At 37.6% G+C, this 23,891-nt stretch overlaps 1 protein-coding gene across 17 annotated transcripts in view; it reads left to right on the top strand.

The window, feature by feature from the left end:
- The window catches only part of FAM214A (family with sequence similarity 214 member A), an 80,644-nt gene extending 67,474 nt beyond the window's left edge, over positions 1 to 13,170 (top strand). For 15 of the 17 annotated variants that reach the window (XM_044925024.1, XM_044925019.1, XM_025295620.2 and 12 more), the window contains 4 exons: positions 692 to 850; positions 6,309 to 6,377; positions 8,630 to 8,829; positions 12,586 to 13,170. In XM_044925024.1, coding sequence (XP_044780959.1) covers positions 692 to 850; positions 6,309 to 6,377; positions 8,630 to 8,829; positions 12,586 to 12,739 — 582 coding nt within the window. In that variant the 3' untranslated portion in view covers positions 12,740 to 13,170. Of the gene's footprint in view, positions 1 to 691; positions 851 to 6,308; positions 6,473 to 7,746; positions 8,157 to 8,629; positions 8,830 to 12,585 lie in introns of those variants that run through there. The other 2 variants (XM_044925025.1, XR_003112312.2) reach the window with 2 other exon arrangements.
- Positions 13,171 to 23,891: the final 10,721 nt, after the last annotated feature.

Below are 23,891 nucleotides of genomic sequence, written 5' to 3'. Positions count from 1 at the left end.
ACACACATATATATATATATATAAAAGAGAGCTTGTAAAAAGATTTACTTTTTTCTTGTACCTGGGCAGATAAATATTAAATAACAGTGGTTTCCTCAGTGAATGAACTTGGGAGAGATGAATAAGGAGCTTCTCTACTGCTTTTATTTATATACTCTTAAATATTTTCCCCAACGTGTATTTGCTGTTTTTTAAATTAAACTGAAAAATAAAACATATGTCACATACAACAGTTTTTAAGAAGCACTTGTTTCTCAAAGCTGAGTACTTGACTTTCTGTTTTGATGCAACTTCTGTAATATAACCTGTTAACAAGCTTTCAAGTGCTTCTCTGTGGCTAACACTAGGAGTGTACTCTGTGAGGAATAAGAAAATTTGTAATATTATACTTGCTCTGGTAGAGCATATTCTTCTTCACAGAGATAAGAATAACTTATTACACAATTATGTCTATACAGTGGTTAAGTTTAAAGATAGTTCAGTGTAGATTGAAATAGTAAGGAGGCCAAACTTTATATGATTGATGTGGGAGGAAATTGATTTCTGGTCAGATGAACTTTTGAAATGAGGGCATGCCAATGGCAGTGACCACTCTCCTAGTGCCAGAAAGCGTAGTAACATATTGCTTTGAATAGAAAGAATGTGTTAACTTTTAATTATTTCTTAAAATTTATTTTATCTTATCTTCCAGGAATCTGTCTTGAACTATCGTTTAGATCCTCTCGGCATTGTTGATGGCTTTACTGCAGAGGTAGGGGCAAGTGGTGTCTTCTGCCCCACCCATTTGACTCTTCCAGTTGAAGTGTCATTCTACAGTGTTTCCGAGGATAATGCTCCCTCTCCTTACATGGCAAGTATTTTTCAATTGTCTTCTGCTGAAATCAACCATCTTAATGACAAATGCCTTTAAGTTTAAAGAGATTTAGTACTGCTTTGGTGCAATGCTTGAAAATATAAACCATTTCCTAAGAGGGGATTGAGGGCCAAATAGAGACAAATATGCCAAAACAGCACCTTACAGCTTCTTTCTGAGCAAGCTCCAATGACAGATATCCTCTCTTGTATTTGAGATGATGCTGAAAATTAACTTGTTTTTATGTAATTCGAAAAAATGATAAAATTTTGATTAATGACACTGTAATTCCATATCTTACTGAGTTCACAGAAATTCTTAAGTTCTTACTGTGCACTCTAGTCCTATCAGTGTTGCCTTCACTATGATCCTCATCTCAGTAGAGTTTAAATAAAGATTTAGTGACCTACGTTTTCTGTAAAACCGTTTCACTCCCTTTCTCCTGTTTGGTTTATCTTTGGACCATTTTTTTTTCCAATCCCAATCCTAGGATTCCTAAAACAGACAAGAATACTATATTACATAGTTTATTTCTTTAGCTCTGAATGTGGTCTTGTGTAGTTTCTTGAAATTGGTGGATAAATTGGCCCAGACCCCGGGAATGCCAAGGGTGAGACTTTACACCAGAAGCTGCCTGGTTTCCTGAGGCTCCGACTTGAGAGCATCTAGCAGCACAGCCCTACTGATCAGAGTTAGGGAAGAATGAGTAATCTGTGCAGAGTACCTAAATTGATTTACGACAATCAGCCACAAATGCAAGCTATTCTGAATCTACCCTCAGGACTACAAACGAGTTTGCCTGCTTGCTAAATACGGCCAATAACATCAAGTAAAAATGAATTTGGACTTCTCTGGTGGGTCAGCAGTAAAGAATCTGCCTGCAGTATAGGAGACCTGGGTTCGATCCCTGGGTCGGGAAGATCCCCTGGAGGAGGGCGTGGCAACCCACTCCAATATTCTTGCCTGGAGAATCCCATGGACAGAAGAGCCTGGTGGCTACGGTCCATGGGGTTGCAAAGAGTTGGACACGACTGAGTGACTGAACAACAGAACAGGATTTTCTAGCTCAGTGGGCATGAAGTTGAGCAAACTCCTAAAGATAGTGAAGGACAGGGAAGCCTGACATGCTGCAGTCCATGAGGTCTCAAAGACTGAGTGACTGAACAACAACAAGTTTCTTTAGAATACTAACTATTTCTGACTCTGTGCCAATGTTTTAGTGGAGAGTAAAACACCTCTGGGGAATAAGAGCAGTGTCTTGAACCTTAAGATCCTATAATTTTATCTTTCTCATTTTTTTATTCCAGCAGATTTGAGGATAAAATAAGCCCTCAACTGCAAAAATGATACCAGGTCCTGCTGTGTGATTACTGTCAACCCCTTTCCAAAAGACAAGTCAGTGGCTACTAATACAAGTGTTTAAGAAGTTTACACTGATGGTATAAAATATGGAGTCAGATCAGGGTTTTTATGTTAGGCCTTACTTTGGGAAATACAAATTTCAATAGACATAGAAATATGTATTTCTGGTCTTCCTATTTGAGTTTCCTAGCTTATCACCTGATCCAATTTCTTTCTTTCCTTCTTTCTTTCTAATATCCTTCTCCCCCCATCTTCTAGATTCTCAAGGACGTTAGCAACAGTGCCTTTTGTTATGAATAAAACCTATGAAAAGGAAATTCTATTACATAATTGAGAGTCAGGAGTCTGATATGTGTTTCATACTTTAATCAAAAAGCACAATGAAAAAAAAAAAAGAAAAAAAAAGCACAATGATATGTAATCATTTATTCAAGGTTTTCTTTTTTTGATAATAATTACATTTGTGAGTAATAATCATGAAGATGCATAACAATGGTTGTTACAAAAAACAGGCTCAGTTCTTCACAAACCTGCCCAGTTATCATATACACCAAATGATATTCACTTAACATAGAAAGATATATCCACTTTTCAGTATAATTTTGAAAAAATAACTTAATTTTAGATAATGGAAAATATCATTGAAATATCATTAAGATAAGCTCAATATCAAAAAAAATGTGCATACTGAATGCTTACAGTATTAGAAGACATCTATAAAGATGCCCATTTTGCTTTACTAGAACATCAAGGAGTCTCATTAGTTTCACATATTCTGTTGGCACATACTAATATAGAAATGGAAAGATAAGGTCTAAGGTCATTAGTGTACAGAGTTCCTGACGACCATTAGGGGAGTTAGAAACAAGATAAAAGAGTGAATTGGCTTAAAATTAGCTCAAAAAATATCTTGGCCTAAAATTCATGAGCAAGAGGTAATTTGAACTGTGCTTTAAAGAAGGCAAAACAAAATTTATCCTTGACCTTGGTTGACATCTAAAAAACAAAGGATTAAGAGGTAAAGGATTTTATCATTCTGTCTCCAGAAAGTACATCCAGGTGATCACAGATTTTGAATAAATATTGAAAAGAGTTTAAATCAGGTTAAGTTAGTACATCCTTTAAGAGTCTTTTACTTTTCTCTGATAATTGTCTTTAATAAATTTTCCATTATGTAATTTTTTACTCATTAAAAATGAGTTGCCTTTGCAAATGACGCAGTCCAAATCTTATACTGCAGATCTTTCTTACTGTATATTAATAAAATTAATCTTGTTTTTTAGGGAATCTTATTTATATTTTGGTAGTTGTCTGTTTTCAAAGGACTGATCATGTTTTGATAAGGTAGTATATATCATAGACCAGTGGAACTGAGACACCAAATCCGTCTTTGTTACTCTAATAATGACCTTGGGATTTCTCATAACAAATTATACAGTTGACTCACAAAAGTGAAATTTTAGCACAGAAAATTCTGTATTTGTGGTGTGGAGATAGTATCAGGCTTTTCATTTAATAATTCCTTTAAGATTAGCTCAAAGCCAGATAAATAACTCTCTCCAGTCCAGTGTTAATGGTAAGAATATTCTCCAAGTGTTAGGTAATGTGACATTTCACTGTTCAGAAACTATTGCATGGTGATACCAGTTAGAAAGGTCTAAAGCAGGTTTGCTCATGGCAGCGTCCTGGTATGACTTGCATTATGATCATATTAACAACACTGTAGGGGCTTCTCTGGTGGCCCAGTGGTTAAAAAAAAAAAATTCAGCTGACAATGCAGGAGACACAGGTTCAATCCCTGGTCCAGGAAGATCCCACATGCTGTGGAACAACTGAGCCTCTGTGCCACAACTATTGAGCCTATGCTCTAGAGCCCAGGAACCTCAACTCCTGAGCCCATACACCACAACTGCGGAAGCCTATGCACCCTAGAGCCTGTGCTCTGCAACTAGAGAAGCCACCACAGTGAGAAGGCCGCATGCAACAAAGAATAGTCCCCACTCACTGTAACTGGAGAAAAGCCTGTGCAGCAATGAAGACCCAGCACAGCCAAAAATAAATTAATTAATTGATGTTTAAAAAGCAACACTATGTATTTTATATGTTTTTTCTATTTGTAATTAGCCATATTAAGATATCTTCCTTCAGTTTTACTTAGTTTTGCATATATTACACAATCACTTGAGAAAGAGTTTTTGTGTAAGATTTTGACCAAATTGAGTTCATCTTAATCCTTCTATTCCATTCTAAAATGCCAGAAGGAAATGTGTTTTTCTTCCTTATGTTATATACAGTAATTTTCTAGGTATAAATATTAATATGCCAACCGATTAAAATAATGAAATTGTTAAAATAATAAATTTAATAATAATACTAATGAAATTCCAAATACTTCCCTAATCTCTTTTTAAAATTCCTAACTTGCCATTGTCAATACTAGTCTTACATTGCTTAGAAATTTTGTGAAGTGTTGCCTTAAAATTTGAGGTTTTAGAAAAATCTATATTCTTCCCTTATAAATTAATTTATTATTATTATGTTCTAAAAACTATTAGAATTATATTAAAGGAAATAAGTGCAGGCTTGGTAGTAGATTTTCCCTCACCAGTGTTCTTATATATATTTAACAGAGGATGGCAAGGAAAAACAGTAGTGTATTGGCTGGAGTAATATAATTAGAAAGGTAGCTATTATTTAGATATATTTTGCTTTTCTTTCTGGAACTAGGAAAAAGAGGAGCACTATATATACTATAGCATTTTTTCATGTAAAGAAAATTGTAAGAGAAAAATTATTAAAGCTTCATTACTGTTTTGGTTAGGGACGCAGTTTGTTAACATGCTGTTTTCATGCTAAAATGACCCATTGATATATCAGATTCATTAAGAACCACATGTCTTTTTAGTGCCCTTGAACTGAACATGAACATTTCCCATTATTAACATACTAATTTAATATTCTGATTGTCAAGTGCTGTTCACTTGAAGGTTAAGTACTCACATATTAGAGTCTGGCCTTCTCTTTTACCTTTGTCCCCTCCCTTTTAACCCCCACCCCTACCCCCGGTCAGTCTTTCAAACCCAACAGAGATATTACCTGATGGGATAGTCCTGTTTTATATTTACTTTTACATAAGGTTGGCATGTTTTGGCAAGTACAATGTAAAATGATGGGATATGAATCATAGAACATGCAGTTACTCTACTTGAATACTCAAAAGAAAACTATTCACCCAGTTAAATGAATCAGCATTTTTTTCTTGAAGCTACCTAAGAATTAAGTACCACAATCACCATCTGTAGTCATTTGGTCATCCTGGTTATCTAGAAACTTTCACACATTCAACCGTAGCTTCCTGTGTTTTAATTTATACTGTTTACCATTGTTTGGACTTCTGCAGTAGTTACAGCATCTTTCTCAGAAAATTATTTTGTGTAATATGACAGTACCTCTCAAACTTTAATGTACATATGATATCATCTGGGGAATGTTGTTAAAATGCAGATCTGATTTAATAGGCGTGTGGGGAGAAATAAGAAACTCTGTGTGTCTAACAAGTTCACAGGTGATGCTGATGATGGTGGTCCACCTCAAGTCAGAAAGTCATTTATGTATATAACAACTTAATTTCCTGACTGAATAATTGACTTCATTTTTTGGGCCAGACATAAACAGGATCATCCCTCATTTTTGACTTTTCATATGTCCAAAGATCAGTAAATTGTTTTGCTTCTTCATTTCCTCCTCCCACATGATACAAGAGAATAATGTCCCTTTATCTTCTTTTTAGTTAAGGAACTTCTTACTTCTATATCTTATATCTTAATAGAAATTTCAAGCAGCATGGTCATTGATGTTATGTATTGTTTATTGCAACATCTCCAAGAAAAATAGTCAGTTGTTTCCTTATGGGTGAAATCCTTACTATTTTGTATTCCTTGAATGTATCTCTATTAATTCAATGTGTATTTTTTTCCCATACAAATACAGTTGTGAAAAGTTATTAATTACAAAATTTATTATTTTTATTTTAGTCTTTTGTGTGTGTATATATGCATCAGTTCGTACTCAATTTGTCTTCTTTTGTTTTAAGGGTGTGATTACTTTAGAGTCCCTTGGTAAAAGGGGTTATCGAGTACCTCCTTCAGGAACAATACAAGTGGTATGTGTTTTATAGCCTACAATTGCAATAATCATTCTCTCACATACATATAGAACTTAGCCCTTTCTCCTGCTACTGCTGCTGCAACAACTTTGGTAAGTAACAGTGGGGCTGCAGCTTTGTTTGGAGTTTCCCTGCTCTGCCTCAGGAATGACCATTTGGGGACCTCCATAAAAGGAAAGCATTAATAAGCTAATCAAGGTGAATACTTTAGAAAAATAGCATATGACAGTTAACACAACTTAAATAGAGCTATTTTCAGTATAAATAAAATTTAGTTTACCAGTATCTTCTGTTTAATATAATAAGACAGATTGAGATTGACCCATGTATTAGTATTGCTTTAGCAGGGAACTTGGGAAGAAAAATTATCCCTACTATAATAATTTCTAAAATTGATTTAATGAGATGGTTACACAAAGCAGAAATGAAATCCTGCAGACATCAGGGTAAAGAATGCATCTTTCCTTTTGGCCTAGATGTTGATCTAGTTTTGCCTTAGGAGAACTCTTCTAGCCCAGTGCAGTAATCCTTCATCATCTTTGATCCACAGCTCTTAGAAGAGTAATTTTATATCAAGGCCTATTTGTGATTCAGTCCATCTCCAAGTCAGACCCAGGATAATCCTGTGAGTCTAAAGTCTATTACAGTATTGACTCTTGTAACTCTTCAAAAGAGTCTAGCTGTATTTGTCAACTGTAACTCAAAAAAGCTGAAATTAAAAAATAAAAAAAAAGAGTCTAGCTGAGTTCCTCATACTAAGGATCTGGTCTAATTCAGCAAGCCTTTCTATGACTTTTGGCTGCAGTGTAATCAGTTCTTTGTCAGACCACTTTTATACATCCCCATTGTTCTAGTATGGCAGAGTCTGTACATTTGTTTATTTTGTGTCACACAGAAATGAAACATAGTACTAAGAAATTTATATGCATGTTTATATTGGAGTATGTATACGTATATATAACTTTACTTAGGAAAAATCATCGCATTTTAAAGTAAGATTTTTATGTGAATGGATTTCTTGAACTAAAAGAGTGATCATCTTCTGATCTCTTGCCTCTGGCTATGTAGCTCTTGTGAAAGTGTGGGTCACTGGAAAACTAGCTATCAGTTGTCATAATAATGAGGCATAAACCCAGAGGCAGCACATTTACCCCTTGTTTGAAGACTGCCAACTCTGCTGGCTATTTTAAATCTGAAACTTGGGTATGTCTTTCATTCCTTATGTAAGTTTAATTATGTATAAACATGGCTTGAACTTCTGGCTTACTAGTTGTTGTAGTTGTTAAATATATTAGCCTTAATTTTAAGACTCACTAGATTTCAAAAATTGGATCATAATATTGATATATTTCTCATTTTGATTCAGTGAGTGATGTCCAGTGCCACGGATGAGCTTCTGAAAGCATGGGCACCAAGTTACCTATTGATGTGTTGGTAATTTGGTTAAAGTCAAATCAGCAGCTTGGAATTTTGTTTAAAAATTAGTACTTAAAAAAAATAATATTCCTTCATGGCCAAATAGCGATTGAATTTAATTTTGGTCTATTATGATATAGATGGTGGTAAAAAAAAAAAGTCTAGTGTCACTGAAGTTTCTGAAATGAATCCAACTGTAAGAATATAAATTATTACTTAGTGTACTTTGTAACTAATAATAATGAACTTTATTTCCTAAACTTGGAAAAATTTCCAAACAAAAATTTCTCTTTTGAGAATGTATTTTAAATTTTATAATAACCGTATGTAACTAAAACATCAAAGTCTAGTTTTACCAAACTTTTTATTAAAAAAAAATTATATTTATTCACTTAAAATGTGAGGAAAGCTGAAATGTTATTTTGAACATTTTGCAGTTAATGCATTTTAATAAAGTAATATTTGAAATATTTGAACTGGAATGTTTTAATTCAGTGAAGCTGTATTTTGTTTAATGGAACTATTTCTTAATATCTGAACAAGAGTAAAAGTTGTGTATTGTCTATTATTAATAAGAGATTTGTGACTAAAAGATTTTGATTTGTTATAGGATCTCTTATTTCTGTAAATAAAAAAATAAATTGAACTATTAAAAATACTGAATATCATTTCATAAACTTCTGAAATTTTATTAGCTTTATTCCTTCAAACTGAATTATATCCACTGGGATTAATTTATTATTACAAAGCCTATTTTACTGTTGGCATAATCATTGTAAGTCAAACCAACAAATCATTGTTTTTAAAAAATAGTTTTTATATTGTTTCTTCAGACCTTATTTAATCCTAATAAGACTGTGGTGAAGATGTTTGTTGTGATATATGACTTGCGAGATATGCCAGCCAATCATCAGACATTCCTACGACAAAGAACTTTTTCTGTACCTGTTAAACAAGAAATGAAAAGAAGTGTTAATAAAGAGAACATCCGACATACAGAAGAACGGTTATTACGCTACCTCATACATCTGAGGTAATGTTCTAAATGAATATGAAAATACATTACTTCAGAAGAAAACTCTAAAATTTTTACTTTAAAGAACTGTCTCTCTAACTAGACAAGTGCCCCTTGTAATTTGCTTAACTTGGACACTTTTTATGATATGCCAGGATGCAGAAAGCACATGGCATATTTTTCTGCAGTCATTATTACTTGTTGACTTAGGGGAGTTTTTATTGGTAGCTGTGTAATGTAAAATATTTTATAGCGAAAAAATGCTAATATATCTGGAGGGGCAGTGAAACAGTTTTCTGAAGCAATGCTGCCCAATAAAAGTGTAATATGACCCATATAAATAGTTCTATATTTTCTAGTAGCCACATTAATAAAAAAGTAATAGGTAGTGGAGGATTAATATGTTTTATTTAACTGAACACATTTAAGTGTTATAATTTGAATATGTAATATACATAAAAATTATCAGTGAGATATTTATGTTCATTTGCTGTCCTCAATTTGAACTAGCCACATTTCAAGTGCTCAGTAGGTGCTTGTGGCTTCTGAGTTGGACAGGGAAATTCTTAACCTTCATTTATTCATTCATTCAAAAAATATTGATGTGTCAGGCATGTTTCTAGACTGTAGGGAAGCAGCAGTGACAAAAATCTCTGTTCTCATACAGCTTATATTCTGTTTATTCTTTCAGAAAGATGTTTTCCTCAAACTTTTACTACCCAGCTCATAGCTCTAGGTTGTGAGAAACCATTTGTTTGCTCTTGAAGTTCATACTTCCAGGGGTAAGCCTTGTAGCCCTGATATCCTAGTGCAGTTCTTAGGTTCCATGAGCAAGTCTGTTGCTTAGTAGAAAGCTCAATAGTCTTTTGTCCATAACTACTCTTAATAGTAAGCCCTCAATCAGTGAGGAGACTGATTACATCAGTGACAATAATTCATCTTAACTTCTTACTCCAAGAAGCCCCATTCATCAGGAGAAGGTACCAGCCATTTCTTTAATCTGTTGCAACAACCTTAGCCATATGTAACCAATGATTAGATACCTTAAATGCTGTAAAGAAACTACTTTAGAAAGTATGGTGTAATTCCCAAAGTTCACCATGTTCTTTTTCAGATTGAAAAGGTGAAACACTTCAGAAAGAATGAGAGTGAGCCAGCCTGAGGTCTGCTTTAATGTATACAACTGACCACCAGATTTTTCAGCTAATTTGGGAATGTCACCCACAGTCCCAGATATTTCTACTATACAAAGGGAAAACCACAAAAATTAGCACTAAAGGGTATGTCTGACATACCCATAATCTGCCAGATAGATTTATGTGATTAAAGCCTCCAATCCCTGTAGGCTTTATGTGATTAAAGCTCCAATCCCTGCTGCTGCTGCTGCTAAGTCGCTTCAGTCGTGTCCAACTCTGTGCGACCCCATAGACAGCAGCCCACCAGGCTCCCCTGTCCCTGGGATTCTCCAGCAAGAACACTGGAGTGGGTTGCCATTTCCTTCTCCAGTGCATGAAAGTAAAAAGTGAAAGTCAAGTCGCTCAGTCGTGTCCGACTCTTCGCGACCCCATGGACTGCAGCCCACCAGGCTCCTCCACCCATGGGACCCTCCAGGCAAGAGTACTGGAGTGAGGTACCATTGCCTTCTGCTACTTCTACCCATTTCCCTTGTTCCTTACAGAGCCGGTCTAATTGTAGAACAGTATTATACTTAAGAGACCCTCCAACTGGCCACCGTTCACCGTCCTCCAGTGGATACTGTGGCCATGCAGTATCACATAGGAAGACCAGGTGTGTCTTCTTTAAGCCCTGGGGATCAAATCTATCCCAGTTTTTCAGGATACAGTTCAAAGGAGTGAGGCTGGAATTGTTAGCTCCCATCTGTAAGAGAGAAAAAAAGCGACCAGCGCCATCTTTCTACAGGAGGCGTCCCTCCCTGCTCTAGATGGGGGTGTAGACAGACTTTACACCAAAAGCTTTTCCTTCCTGGTTGGACTTAGTCTGTCCCTTACCGATGCAGGTGCTGTACTTATCCCTCCGGGTTCTACCACCGAGATGGGGTGGGGATGTACCAGGGGTAGACTTGATAGCATCCCTACTTGATGTCCAGCTCTTCACCCTTAACCTTGCTTGCCTCTGAAGCCACCCGGGGTGCAATCAGAGTAACCTTCCGGAATGCCTCCCAAGCTAAGACCGCTGGGGAAAACATTTGTCACCTGAGTGCCTGTGCACGACCCTAAGTATTTCCTGACCACAATAAGACCAGCACGAACATAAAACTGAGATGTTCTTCCCAAGCATCACCACACCAGTATAAGAGCCTCCTCTGATCCACTAAGAGCCAGCGTTACCAAAGGAAAAAACCCATTGCAGTCCCAATCTGAGTAACCTTTAACCTCAGAGATGTTCTTGGAGCTGGAGCTCCATCTAGCTTCCTAACTTTCGATTCCTAGCGAGGTTAGGTGCTTTCTTGGCTACCAATACAAGTTTGAGACCTAAGCCACAGTAAACAGTAACAGTATAGATCAATAGTCCCTTGAAAGTCTATGATCCGATAGATTAGGTTAGTACTTCTAATTCCCAAGCAGTTATGAAATGGTCAAAGAGACCAAAAAGTTTGACAGAGAAAGGAGAGTTCAGTCTACATGCTTTGCCCATTTCTGGTCAGTTCCCGAAGGAGACATTGGGTGCCTCTTGGCATTGGCAGGTCGGTATAAACCCCCAACAGGTTTCTGCCATAAGCCATATGAGATCACCGTGGAACCACAGAGCAGGGCTCCTTACTTGCTTCACGCAGGGCATGTCATTCATTCACACAAGCACACCGTAGAGTTAGTAAAGCACAGCAGAAAACGTGTTTGCTAAGAGAACAAAGAACTAGAGCTCCAAGCATCTTTACCTTGTCCTGAAGGATCCCGGACAAGCCCCCAAGATGAAAGGTGGTTGTTGAATCACGCGAAGACACCGGGATTCTTGGCCCCCCGAGGAGAAGAATTTAATCCGGGGCCAGAGACGAGGCTTGATCACTCAGAGCTATTGTGTAATAAAGTTTTATTAAAGTATAAGGGAGATAGAGAAAGCTTCTGACATAGACATCAGAAGAGGGCAGTAGTATGCTATAGATGTTAGCAGAAGACAGAAACAGTTCCATATACAGCTTTGATTACCACTTTCATTTCAGTGCTAACTTTCTCCTCTTGATTTATATTGATAATTAGGCTTTGCTAGCCACTACGGATGGTAGCAGTCCTTTCTCTTCCTGTGATTGTCCTCAAAGCTTGATATAGTTTTCTGTGGTAACTTTCCAAGTGTGGAATCCATTTTATTGTAGTCAAAATTGTAGGAGGGCAGGTTGTATGAAATGAGTCATTCTTTGTATGAACTAGAGGATGCCCAAATGTAGTATGACTGGCTGACATGAACTGAAACTTAATGCTATAGGTGAGGAAAGGTGCATGTGCTTTGGTGTCAGGAATATAAAGTAGGATTGTATGTGAAACCCAGATTTACAGAAAGCACCTCTGTCATTGTAAGAGGGAAAAGGGAGTATGAAATGTGTACGGAATAGTGAAGGGGAAGCATTTAACATAGCAGCACTTGCTTTGGCAATATAATATGTCAAATATTTTGTTAAAGAGGGACTGTTAATACTGTAACAAGACTGATTCTTCCTGCTTTCAAAACTTAAAACTTTCAAACTCAAAACTTACTCAGGTCTGTTTGTTTTAAACACTTATTTCCTGAAATGAAGCATCTTTTTGTTGTTTCTTTGTTTAGGTTCCAGAGTTCTAAATCTGGAAAGATCTACCTCCATAGAGATGTACGGCTCCTGTTCTCTAGAAAGTCAATGGAAGTTGATAGCGGTGCTGCATACGAACTCAAATCTTACACTGAATCGCCAACAAACCCTCAGTTTTCACCAAGATGTTGATAAAGAGTGACAGCTTAAAGTATTTGCCCAGTACCCAAGTTTGAAAGTAAAAATTAGCATAGAAAGGAGTGTACCAAATTGACAAGCAGGACAGTGGATCTTCTCCTGTTTTCCTGGACCAGTTTTAATCAAAGGATTCCTGGAATGAGCTCTACATATTCCAAGTAGACTGGAAACACTCATGTCCTAATCCTTTTTGTACTGTTGAAACCACTTCATTGGACGTGTTGCAATAGCAAATCCCCTCCCCCCCACAATTAGATTAGTGTTTACACTTTTTATTTCTCAGTTATTTAATATTTAATGTTTTCCTTAATACTCAAGTGATGTTTGTCTCTAGTGTTCTAATGTAGCACAAATCCTATGTAAAATCATACTGTGTATTTTTGACATTACTGTTGAAATCTGAAATATATGCACAAGTCTTTTAATTTTGCGTGATGTGTTTTAAGTACTATTCATTTAAGTTATTGAAAATGAGAATGAAATGTTGAGCTTCTTTAAGATTAACGCACTATGCAAGCATGTGTACTTTTTATATCTCCCAGGTTTAGTTTTTACAACACCTCGTCCCGATTGCTGTCTCACACAGTAGTCCTGTAACATGCTGTCTTGGCAGTGCAATGCGGACTAAGCTGCTGCACATTCCCTTTGCAACTTCAGATCATCATGCCCATTCATATTCCTTCTAAAATCTCTTATCCCCAAAACAGTTCTATTTTTTCCTTAATCACTACTACAGAGGATTTACCTTAAATCACTGTCCCATTCTAGATAATTTTTGCAAATTGTTAAAAGAATATGTACTTTGAAGACAAATTAGTATTTATATTGTAAATATATGCAAGAAACAAAGAAATGTGTATTTGGCTTTTATTTTTGGATGAGACATTTATGTGATTGAATTTCTGGTACCCATCATACAGTTTCTATTCTAGCTTTACAGCTGATAAAAGGAGAGGGAAGATGTCTTGAGCCTCATTCCAATTTATCAGTTTCTCATTCAGGGTCACATGGAAGGCATTTGGCAACTGGGAAAACCACTGAGTAAGAGAACTTGACTGAATGCATCAAAGTCTTCCATCCATCCCCCTCAGAAAGAGTAGTTTGAGATCTTTCTACAGGGACAATGGGTAACAGCAAATCAGCTAACAATGGATGAATATTGGGAATGCCCAAAGCCATGAATGTGGGTTAGAAAATACCTACCGTTCAAGTAGACCAGATTTGGAATACCTGGGAGTCTAGAACTAAGTGAGCAGTCTGGAATTTGGGAGATGGGAAGGTCTTTATTTTTGGTACTTGGCTAATGGATAGACTATGCAAAAGAATCTGAACTGGATGTGAATGTGTATCGGATGGCTTTGGGGGTGGGGTGGTCAGCAAGAAGCCTCTTATAAATTTCCTTTTGAAATACCAGCTTAAAGAGAAAAGGCTATTTATATTCCATTAAACTAAAAAATAAAGTTTTCAGTGGCACAAGGTTGTAAAGATTTGTTCTTAATCTTTAGCCATGTGGTAACAACATGGGATTAGGACCCAAAAGGTTTGGATTCTAGTCCCAGTTCTAATGGTATTTGACAGAACTGACTTCAGAAATCCTCTAAACTTTCTGGGTCTGTGTGATTGAGAAAATGAGGTGAGAGTATCATTAATGTGCCTTTTCTTAAATTCCATCAACTAATTATTAGAATAAGTATTTAAATACATGTAGCTAGAGTTTTTTAAAAAAAATTGTTGGAGTATAGTTGATTACAGCATTGTGTTACAACATTGTGTTAGCTTCAGGTGTATAGCCAAGTGATTCAGTTATACATATACATCTATATCCATTCTTTTAAAGATTCTTTTCCCATATAAGCATTATATTGAGTAGAGTTCCCTGTGCTATATAGTAGGTCCTTATCAGTTATCTATTTTCTGTATACTAGTATGTATATATGTCAATCCCAATAGACTTTTTATACACTTGACAAAAGTCAGTGTTGATCATTTTATATAACACTTGGAAAATACAAAAACATTTAAAACATAAAAATGCCTTTTTTTAATTAAAAAAATGTTATTGCTGCTTTAACCTCTCTAGTAATCCAAAAATTAGTGATATATATGTTTGCAGGTGTCTTTTATGTAGATACCACAATGCAGTGTTTGTAGAATTTTTTCTAGTGCTTGGTTTTCCACTTTTCTGGACATTTTAAAGAAGATTTCCAGAAAATGACTGCAGCAGCTGGTTGCATCTTGTGCTCTTCCTGCCAAGTTCGTGCACAGTAAAGACGTGCTGACCTTTCACCCATCTACTTCTTAGGGCCTCTTTTGTCTGTGTTCTTTTGCCCAGTGAGGTACAGTCACCCAGCACCTGTCTGCTCTCACTTGCCCTGGCACTATCTCTATCATAACGGTTTTTTTCCTACCCTTCTTTTGTCATAGGCCAAGACTTTGTACTCCCCCTCTTTGTACTCACAGATTATGTCACTGCATTGAGAGTGTTTGACATATGCAGGTAAGACAACCAACACTGCTACCTGTGAGAGTTCTCCTCACTTACTGCAGGCTCACTTGGCAGTTTTGCAGACTGGAAAAATGAGGGATAACTTCTTTTTAAAAGAAACTTAAGGACACAAGTAACCTCTGGGAAATCTTTGGAGATTTTCTTATCAGGAGAAAATGAAAAATATTAATAAATGAGGACAATGGGGACTGGCTGGAAGGCACCCAACAGAAGCTTCCCTCCTACTGTCACTTGACTCCACCAGATCTCTCCCATGCCCAGAGTGTTAATGAAAGGAAGTAATTTCTCCAAAAACTCCATCCTTGGGATCCCCACTCTTCTCTAATCAGTTTGTGAGTGAAGCAATGATTTGATTTTAATTTATGCAATGCATGTTTAAGAACTTTTTACACTGCATAGTTATATAAAGTAAATGTGAAAGTTCCTCCTGTCATCTGCCCTTCTAGCTATCTCTTTACAGAGATGGTAGCTGTTCAAATTTTGATATGTGAAACCTCAATTGGTCTACTGGACCTGGAACACAATATCAGCCTAGATGGGAAGTGGGCTTTTCATCATGATAGGAACTCACTCTCAATCCCTAAGACTGTCTCTGTGTGGGTTGGAATCAACTTACTCCATCATGGATTATCTGTGAGAGATGTATGTCTTAAACCTGAAGACTGTGGGAAGAGGCAGGGAGTATATGAATGCCTACTGTGTGCCAGGTTCTGTAAGTGATTTCTCTGTTATTCAGTATTAAAGCCATGATTCAGAGAGTACAGATATAGTCTACAGTGAAAGAAAAAACAGGCTTGAAGTACTTGCCCAAGGTCACATGGTCAGTAAGTTGAAGAGCCAGGATTCAAATCTCAGTTAAAGTTTCTGACTTTTCCATTCAACTACACTAGTATTTTGCCCCTTTTTTCTTTTCTTTCTTTCTTCTTTTTTTTTTTTATTATCTCATTTTTTTTAATTTAATTTTATTTTATTTTTAAACTTTACATAATTGTATTAGTTTTGCCAAATATCAAAATGAATCCACCACAGGTATACATGTGTTCCCCATCCTGAACCCTCCTCCCTCCTCCCTCGCCATTCCATCCCTCTGGGTCGTCCCAGTGCACCTGGCATTAAAATATACTTTTCATCAATATTCTTGGCAAAGAAAGTTAATTTGCTCTGAAATAAGATACATAATAAGGCAATGCCTAAAGTTTTAAAAGTTTCTTCCAGACCCCACTGTTCCTCATTTTTTAATTCATTCAAAAATTTCCTATTCCAGCCTTTTTAGTTCATATAAAGTTCTCTTGTCTCACTGAATCCCTAGAGAGATGGTATCCCCCACTTTCTAAGTCCCACTTCCAACAGTCAAGTTGTTGAAACTTTTCTTTTTACAGTTACCTGACCTAGTCAGGTATGTTCCCTGAATTTCATTCACAGACATCACCATTTATACTCAGGGTTTCTGGCACTCTGTATCTCATTTGGTTTCCCTGAGTTGATCTTCCAGTCTTTCCCTTTCATTAAAAATGTATTCTGTTCATATCATATAATATCATTTATATGTAGAATCTAAAAAATGATACAAATGAACTTATTTACAAAATGGAAACAGACTTACAGACATAGAAAAATTATCATTACCAAAAGGGAAGGGGAATAGGGATAAATTATGAGTTTGGGATTAACAGTTTTTTTTTTTTTACAGTTTTTTACATACTACTATATGTAAAACAAATAAACAATTAGGACATACTATATACTACAGTGAACTATATTCAATATCTTGTAGTAACCTACAGTGGAAAAGAATCTGAAAAGAAACATATGTATATACATGAATGAATATATATATATATATATCACTTTGCTGTACACCTGTAACTACCACAACATTGAAAATCAACTATCAGATCAGATCAGATCAGTCGCTCAGTCGTGTCCGCCTCTTTGCGACCCCATGAATTGCAGCACGCCAGGCCTCCCTGTCCATCACCAACTCCTGGAGTTCACCCAGACTCACATCCATCAAGTCAGTGATGCCATCCAGCCATCTCATCCTCTGTCGTCCCCTTCTCCTCCTGCCCCCAAACCCTCCCAGCATCAGAGTCTTTTCCAATGAGTCAACTCTTCGCATGAGGTGGCCAAAGTACTGGAGTTTCAGCTTTAGCATCATTCCTTCCCAAGAAATCCCAGGGCTGATCTCCTTCAGAATGGACTGGTTGCATCTCCTTGCAGTCCAAGGGACTCTCAAGAGTCTTCTCCAACACCACAGTTCAAAACCATCAATTCTTCGGCGCTCAGCCTTCTTCACAGTCCAACTCTCACATCCATACATGACCACAGGAGAAACCATAGCCTTGACTAGACGGACCTTTGTTGGCAAAGTAATGTCTCTGCTTTTGAATATGCTATCTAGGTTGGTCATAACTTTTCTTCCAAGGAGTAAGCATCTTTTAATTTCATGGCTGCAGTCACCATCTGTAGTGAACTATACTTCAATTTAAAAATGTATTCTGTTCTTGATATTTGATACAACACCAGCAGTGATGCAGGTAGACAGACTTCACTCAGCTGCGTGAGGAGTGGATTGGATTTAACGTCTTACCTCCTTTACTCACTCCTACAAACTCGAACTAGGGCACCTAAAATGCAAAAAGACCCCTGATCTTTAAAAAATTTTTATAAACCAAGTTCCAAGACTGAAAAATCTTTTGTGCATGTATGCATCAGAATCACAAGGGGGAGCTTTGTGATTTGGTTAAACATCAATTCTTTGACTTCACCCCAGATTTAATGAGAATCTCTGTTACTAAGGTTTCTCAATAATTCTAATCCTTGTAGCCAATTAAATTAAATTGAAAATTCACTTCCTGAGTTGTGCTAGTAACAGTTCAAAGGCTCATTATTCATGTATGGCTAGTGGCTACTCTGTTGACTAGCTCGTATACACAATGCTTCCATCATTACATAAAGTTCTCTTGGGCAGCACTGATCTAAAATATATATATGACTGTTGAAGCCATGAGGGTAGAAATGATTTCTCAGAACGTGTAAAACTAGAAGAGAAGGGTATCCAAGGAAATAATTGTTAAAATCCCCACATTAAGAGGCAGATAAAGACTCAGCAAAGGAGGGACTTTCCTGATGGTCCAGTGGCTAAGACTCTGTGCTCTCAATGCAGGGGGCCCAGGTTTAATACCTGGTCAGGGAACCAGATCCCACATGCTGCAACTAAGACCCAGTACAGCCAAAAATAAATAAATAAAAATAAATATTTTTTAAAAATTCAACAAAGGAGGTTAAGAAGGAATGACCAGACAAGTAAGAGAGAGAAAGTAGTTTCTTAGAGGTCAAGGGAAGAAAAGTTCTGAGAAACAGGGAATTGGTGATCACTGTGTAGTTTTAAACATTAAGGTACATGGTTGATGATGCAAAAGGAACATTATTTTGGGAAGTATGGCCTCCCAGACAGTCCCCACAATGGGGCATTGGTCTTTGTAAATTCTACATTGGTCAAAATCTGCCCTTCAGAAATTCAAATTTGCCCTTGTGAGTATCACTATCCTTCAGGACCAGATTCTCTTTATCTAAGGTTACATATACTGATTTTCTATATATGTGTATACTAGATTTTATCTCATAAATACATTGACATAGATATATACCACAATATCAACTCAATAAAAGTAAAATTTTAGTTGCTCAATAAAAATTTTAGTTACTTAAGTTAGCCTGACTTGTGCATTCTCCATTCTCCCTGTGCTCAGCTACTAAGTCATGTCTGACTCGTTGCTACCCAATGGACCGTAGCCCGCCAGGCTCCTCTGTCAATGGAATTCTCCAGGCAAGAATACTGGAGTGGGTTGCCATTTCCTTATCCAGGGGATCTTCCCAACCCAGGTATCCAATATGCATCTCCTGCATTGGCAGGTGAATTCTTTACCACTGAGCCCCACGGGAAGCCCACGAGGAATTTATACAGGGAGTCAAAAGAGGGGGGAAAATGGCTTTTGAGTTCACAGTAGCTGGAACATTAACAGAACAGGCTGAGATTTTAACAACACAACTTGCCCTCTTTTCCCTCTGTACTTTATCCAAGTTATCACAACAGTGTTCTCTATTAATTCCATCATGCTGCTTCTTAATTGCAAGCTGCACAGCCCTAAATCCTATAATTCTTGTTACTGTGATGGGACAAGCCCTGTAACAGTCAGCAGGGTTAAAAAAAGATTACAGAAGGACAAACTCACACACACTTTACTGGGAAAAGTAGGAGAAATGTCAAGTAACATTATATGTCACTGTTGTTTACGAACATGGTCATTTGTGTCCACACTTTCTCTTCTTCGTATTAGTATTGGCCTTTAGGCACCTCATATTCCCAAAGTGATTCTTGGCTTCTCCTTGTAGGTCTGCATAGAGGAAAGGCAAGTTTTCAATAAGTTCCTTTGTGAGTATGCTGCTACTGCTGCTAAGTCGCTTCAGTCATGTCCGACTCTTAGCAACCCCATGGACTGCGGCCTACCAGGCTCCTCTGTACATGGGATTCTCCAGGCAAGAGTACTGGAATGGGGTGCCATTGCCTTCTCCATGAGTATGAAATGAGAGCAAATATTTAGTTGATCTTGGGAAGTTTCTCAGCTGGACCAGCTTGTCAGTCTCAATAGAGATCCTTGTAGAAGAGTGGGCTCAGGCCCAGCATCTTGAACTGTATTATTTTAAATACTCCCTTGCCTGACGATCCCCATTTTCTTTCCCCAAAAGAAATGTACCTTTTGTCTTTGAAGTTGCAACCCCAGTGCAATTTTTCCTGCCAGAGGTTCTGTTGAGAGCAAAAGCCAATTCTGACTCCATGTTAGAACTGTTTCTTTGACTTGCTTTTTGTTGCTTTTGTTATGATAATCATATACAATGGCCTGCCTCAGAGAATCCTGCCCATCTGCCTGACTGGTGAAGTGCCTTCTTCGAGAACCCTTCCAGAGTCCACATGTAGATGGCAGGATGAAGGAAATTAACACATCCCCTTCCTGAGCCTTGAGATTCTAGGAGATATTTGCAAGAGTAATGGCCTTTTTACTTTGCTTCCACATCTCGCCTAATCTCTGGTCTATAAAAGAACCTTCCATTTATTTATTTATTTTAGATTCATTGGCCTGTCCTATAGCCAGCATAGAGAGCCTAGACTAGGTAACAATTTTACCCAGGGCACCCTGGTTTGAGTTTTGATGGTTACCAGATTCCCACAGAATTGCATTACCTGTTGCTTTTAACTAGCTTAACCCTCAGAAGGCAATCTTATTTCCAAGTTTTATGAAAGAGGCTTCATTGGAACCACCACTTATTGCCAGTAGCTATTCAGATGTCAGAGAAGGCAATGGCACCCCACTCCAGTACCCTTGCCTGGAAAATCCATGGACAGAGGAGCCTGGTAGGCTGCAGTCCATGGGGTCACGAAGAGTCAGACACGACTGAGCGACTTCACCTTCACTTTTCTCTTTCATGCATTGGAGAAGGAAATGGCAACCCACCCCAGTATTCTTGCCTGGAGAATCCCAGGGACGGCGGAGCCTGGTGGGCTGCCGTTTATGGGGTCGCACAGAGTCGGACACGACTGAAGCGACTTAGCATAGCATTCAGATGTCAAGTACAATATGGATTAAATGTAAAATGGAAATTTAAAATGTTATTGGAGGAATTTGGTGCCAGCAGTTTCACTAAAGTGGGAATGGACCCCTGGGAGTTGATAAATTAATGGAAGTTTACTTCCTTCATCAGCTATTTATTGACTATCTAGGAATTGCTGGACTCTGGGAACAAAATATAAGCAAATATTGCCCCGATGTGGCTTGTCTAAACAGGAAATGTGACATTAATAAAGAAATCCACAACAAACACTGTCTAATGATAGTGTGCATTCTTAAGCAACTATGCAGACATATGACAGTATTTAAGAGGTGACTCTGACCTAGTATAGGGACTCAAGAAAAGCCCGAGGCCTTGACGTTGGATTGGGGATGTTAAAGATAAATAGGGTAAAGTAGGCGAGGCAGAAAGAAAGAAGAGACATAGCCAAAGCAAAAACAACACCCAGTTGTGGGTGTGACTGGTGATGGAAGTAAAGTCTGACGCTGTAAAGAGCAATATTGCATAGGAACCTGGAGTGTTAGGTCCATGAATCAAGGCAAATTGGCAGTGGTCAAACAGGAGATGGCAAGAGTGAACATCAACATTTCAGAAATCAGTGAACTAAAATGGACTATGGGTGAATTTAACTCAGATGATCATTATATATACTACTGTGGGCAAGAATCCCTTAGAAGAAACAGAGTAGCCATTATAGTCAACAAAAGAGTCCGAAATGAGTACCTGGATGCAATCTCAAAAACAACAGAATGATCTCTTTTCATTTCCAAGGCAAACCATTCAATGTTACACAGTAATCCAAGTCACAGTAATCCAAGTCTATGTCCCAACCAGTAATGCTGAAGAAGCTGAACGGTCCTATGAAGATATACAAGACCTTCTAGAACTTATACCCAAAACAGATGTCCTTTTCTTTATGGGGGACTGGAATGCAAAAGTAGGAAGTCAAGAGATACCTGGAGTAACAGGCAAATGTGGCCTTGGAGTACAAAGAAAAGCAGGTAAAAGGCTAATAGAGTTTTGCCAAGAGAACTCACTAGTCATAGCAAACACCCTCTTCCAACAACACAAGAGAAGACTCTACACGTGAACATCACCAGATGGTCAATACCAAAATCAGATTGATGATATTCTTTGAAGCCAAAGATGAAGAAGCTCTATACAGTCAGCAAAAACAAGAGTGAGAGCTGACTGTGGCTCAGATCATGAGCTCCTTATTTCCAAATTCAGACTTAAATTGAAGAAAGTAGGGTAAACCACTAAACCATTCAGGTATGGCATAAATAAAATCCCTTACAATTATACAGTTGAAGGGACAAATAAATTCTAGGGATTAAATCTGATAGAGTGCCTGAAGAACCATGGGCAGAGGTTCATGACATTGTACTGGAGGCAGTGATCGAGACCATTCCCAAGGGGAAAAAAAATGCAAAAAGGCAAAACTGTTGTCTCAGGAGCCCTTACAAATAGCTGAGAAAAGAAGAGAAGCTAAAGGAAAAGGAGAAAAGGAAAGATATACCCATTTGAATGAATAGTTCCAAAGAATAGCAAGGAGAGATAAGAAAGCCTTCCTTGGTGATCAGTGCAAACAAACAGAGAAAAACAACAGAATGGGAAAGATTAGAGATCTCTTCAAGAAAATTAGAGATACCAAGGGAACATTTCAGGCAAAGATGGGCTCAATAATGGACAGAAATGGTATGGACCCAACAGAAGCATCAGATATTAAGAAGAGGTGGCAAGAATACACAGAAGAACTATACACACACAAAAAAAAGAACTATACAAAAAAGATCTTCATGACCCAGATAATCACGATGGTATGATCACTCACCTAGAGCCAGACATCCTGGAATGTGAAGTCACATGGGCCTTAGGAAGCATCACTACGAACAAAGCTAGTGGAGGTGATGGTATTCCAAGACCTATTTCAAATCCTGAAAGATGATGCTGTGAAAGTGCTGCACTCAATATGCCAACAAATTTGGAAAACTCAGCAGTGGCCACAGGACTGGAAAAGTTCAGTTTTCATTCCAATCCCAACGAAAGGCAATGCCAAAGAATGCTCAAACTACTGCACAATTGCACTCATCTCCCATGCTAGCCAAGTAATACTCAAAATTCTCCAAGCCAGGCTTCTACAGTATGTGAACTGTGAACTTCCATATGTTCAAGCTGGATTTAGAAAAGGCAGAGGAACCAGAGATCAAGTTGCTAACATCCGTTGGATTATCAAAAATGCAAGGGAGTTTCAGAAAAACATCTATTTCTGCTTTATTGACTATGCCAAAGCCTTTGATTGTGTAGATCACCACCAACTATGGAAAATTCTTCAAGAGATGGAAATACCAGACCACCTTACCTGCCTCCTGAGAAACCTGTATGCAGGTCAGGAAGCAATAGTTAGAACTGGACATGGAACAACAGACTGGTTCCAGATAGGAAAAGGAGTGCGTCAAGCCTGTATATTGTCACCCTACTTATTTAACTTATATGCGGGGTACATCATGAGAAACACTGGGCTGGATGAAGCACAAGCTGGAATCAAGATTGCTGGGAGAAATATCAGTAACCGCAGATATGCAGATGACACCACCCTTAGGGCAGAAAGTGGAAGAACTAAAGAGCCTCTTGATGAAAATGAATAAGGAGAGTGAAAAAGTTGGTTGAAACTCAACATTCATAAAACTAAGATCATGGCATCTGGTCCCATCACTTCATGGCAAATAGATGGGAAACAGTGAGAAACTTTATTTTGGCGGGGGGGCTCCAAAATCACTGCAGATGGTGACTTCAGCCATGAAATTAAAAGGCGCTTACTCTTTGGAAGAAAAGTTATGACCAACCTAGATAGCATATTAAAAATCATAGACATTACTTTGCTAACAAAGGTCCATCTAGTCAAGGCTATGGTTTTTCCAGTAGTCATGTAAGGATGTGAGAGTTGGACTATAAAGAAAGCTGAGCGGCAAAGAATGATGCTTTTGAACTGTGGTGTTGGAGAAGACTCTT

This window comes from Bubalus bubalis, chromosome 11 (genome assembly GCF_019923935.1).
Source record: "Bubalus bubalis isolate 160015118507 breed Murrah chromosome 11, NDDB_SH_1, whole genome shotgun sequence".
Lineage (NCBI taxonomy): Eukaryota > Metazoa > Chordata > Mammalia > Artiodactyla > Bovidae > Bubalus > Bubalus bubalis.
This window is presented reverse-complemented; position numbering and strand designations above follow the sequence as displayed.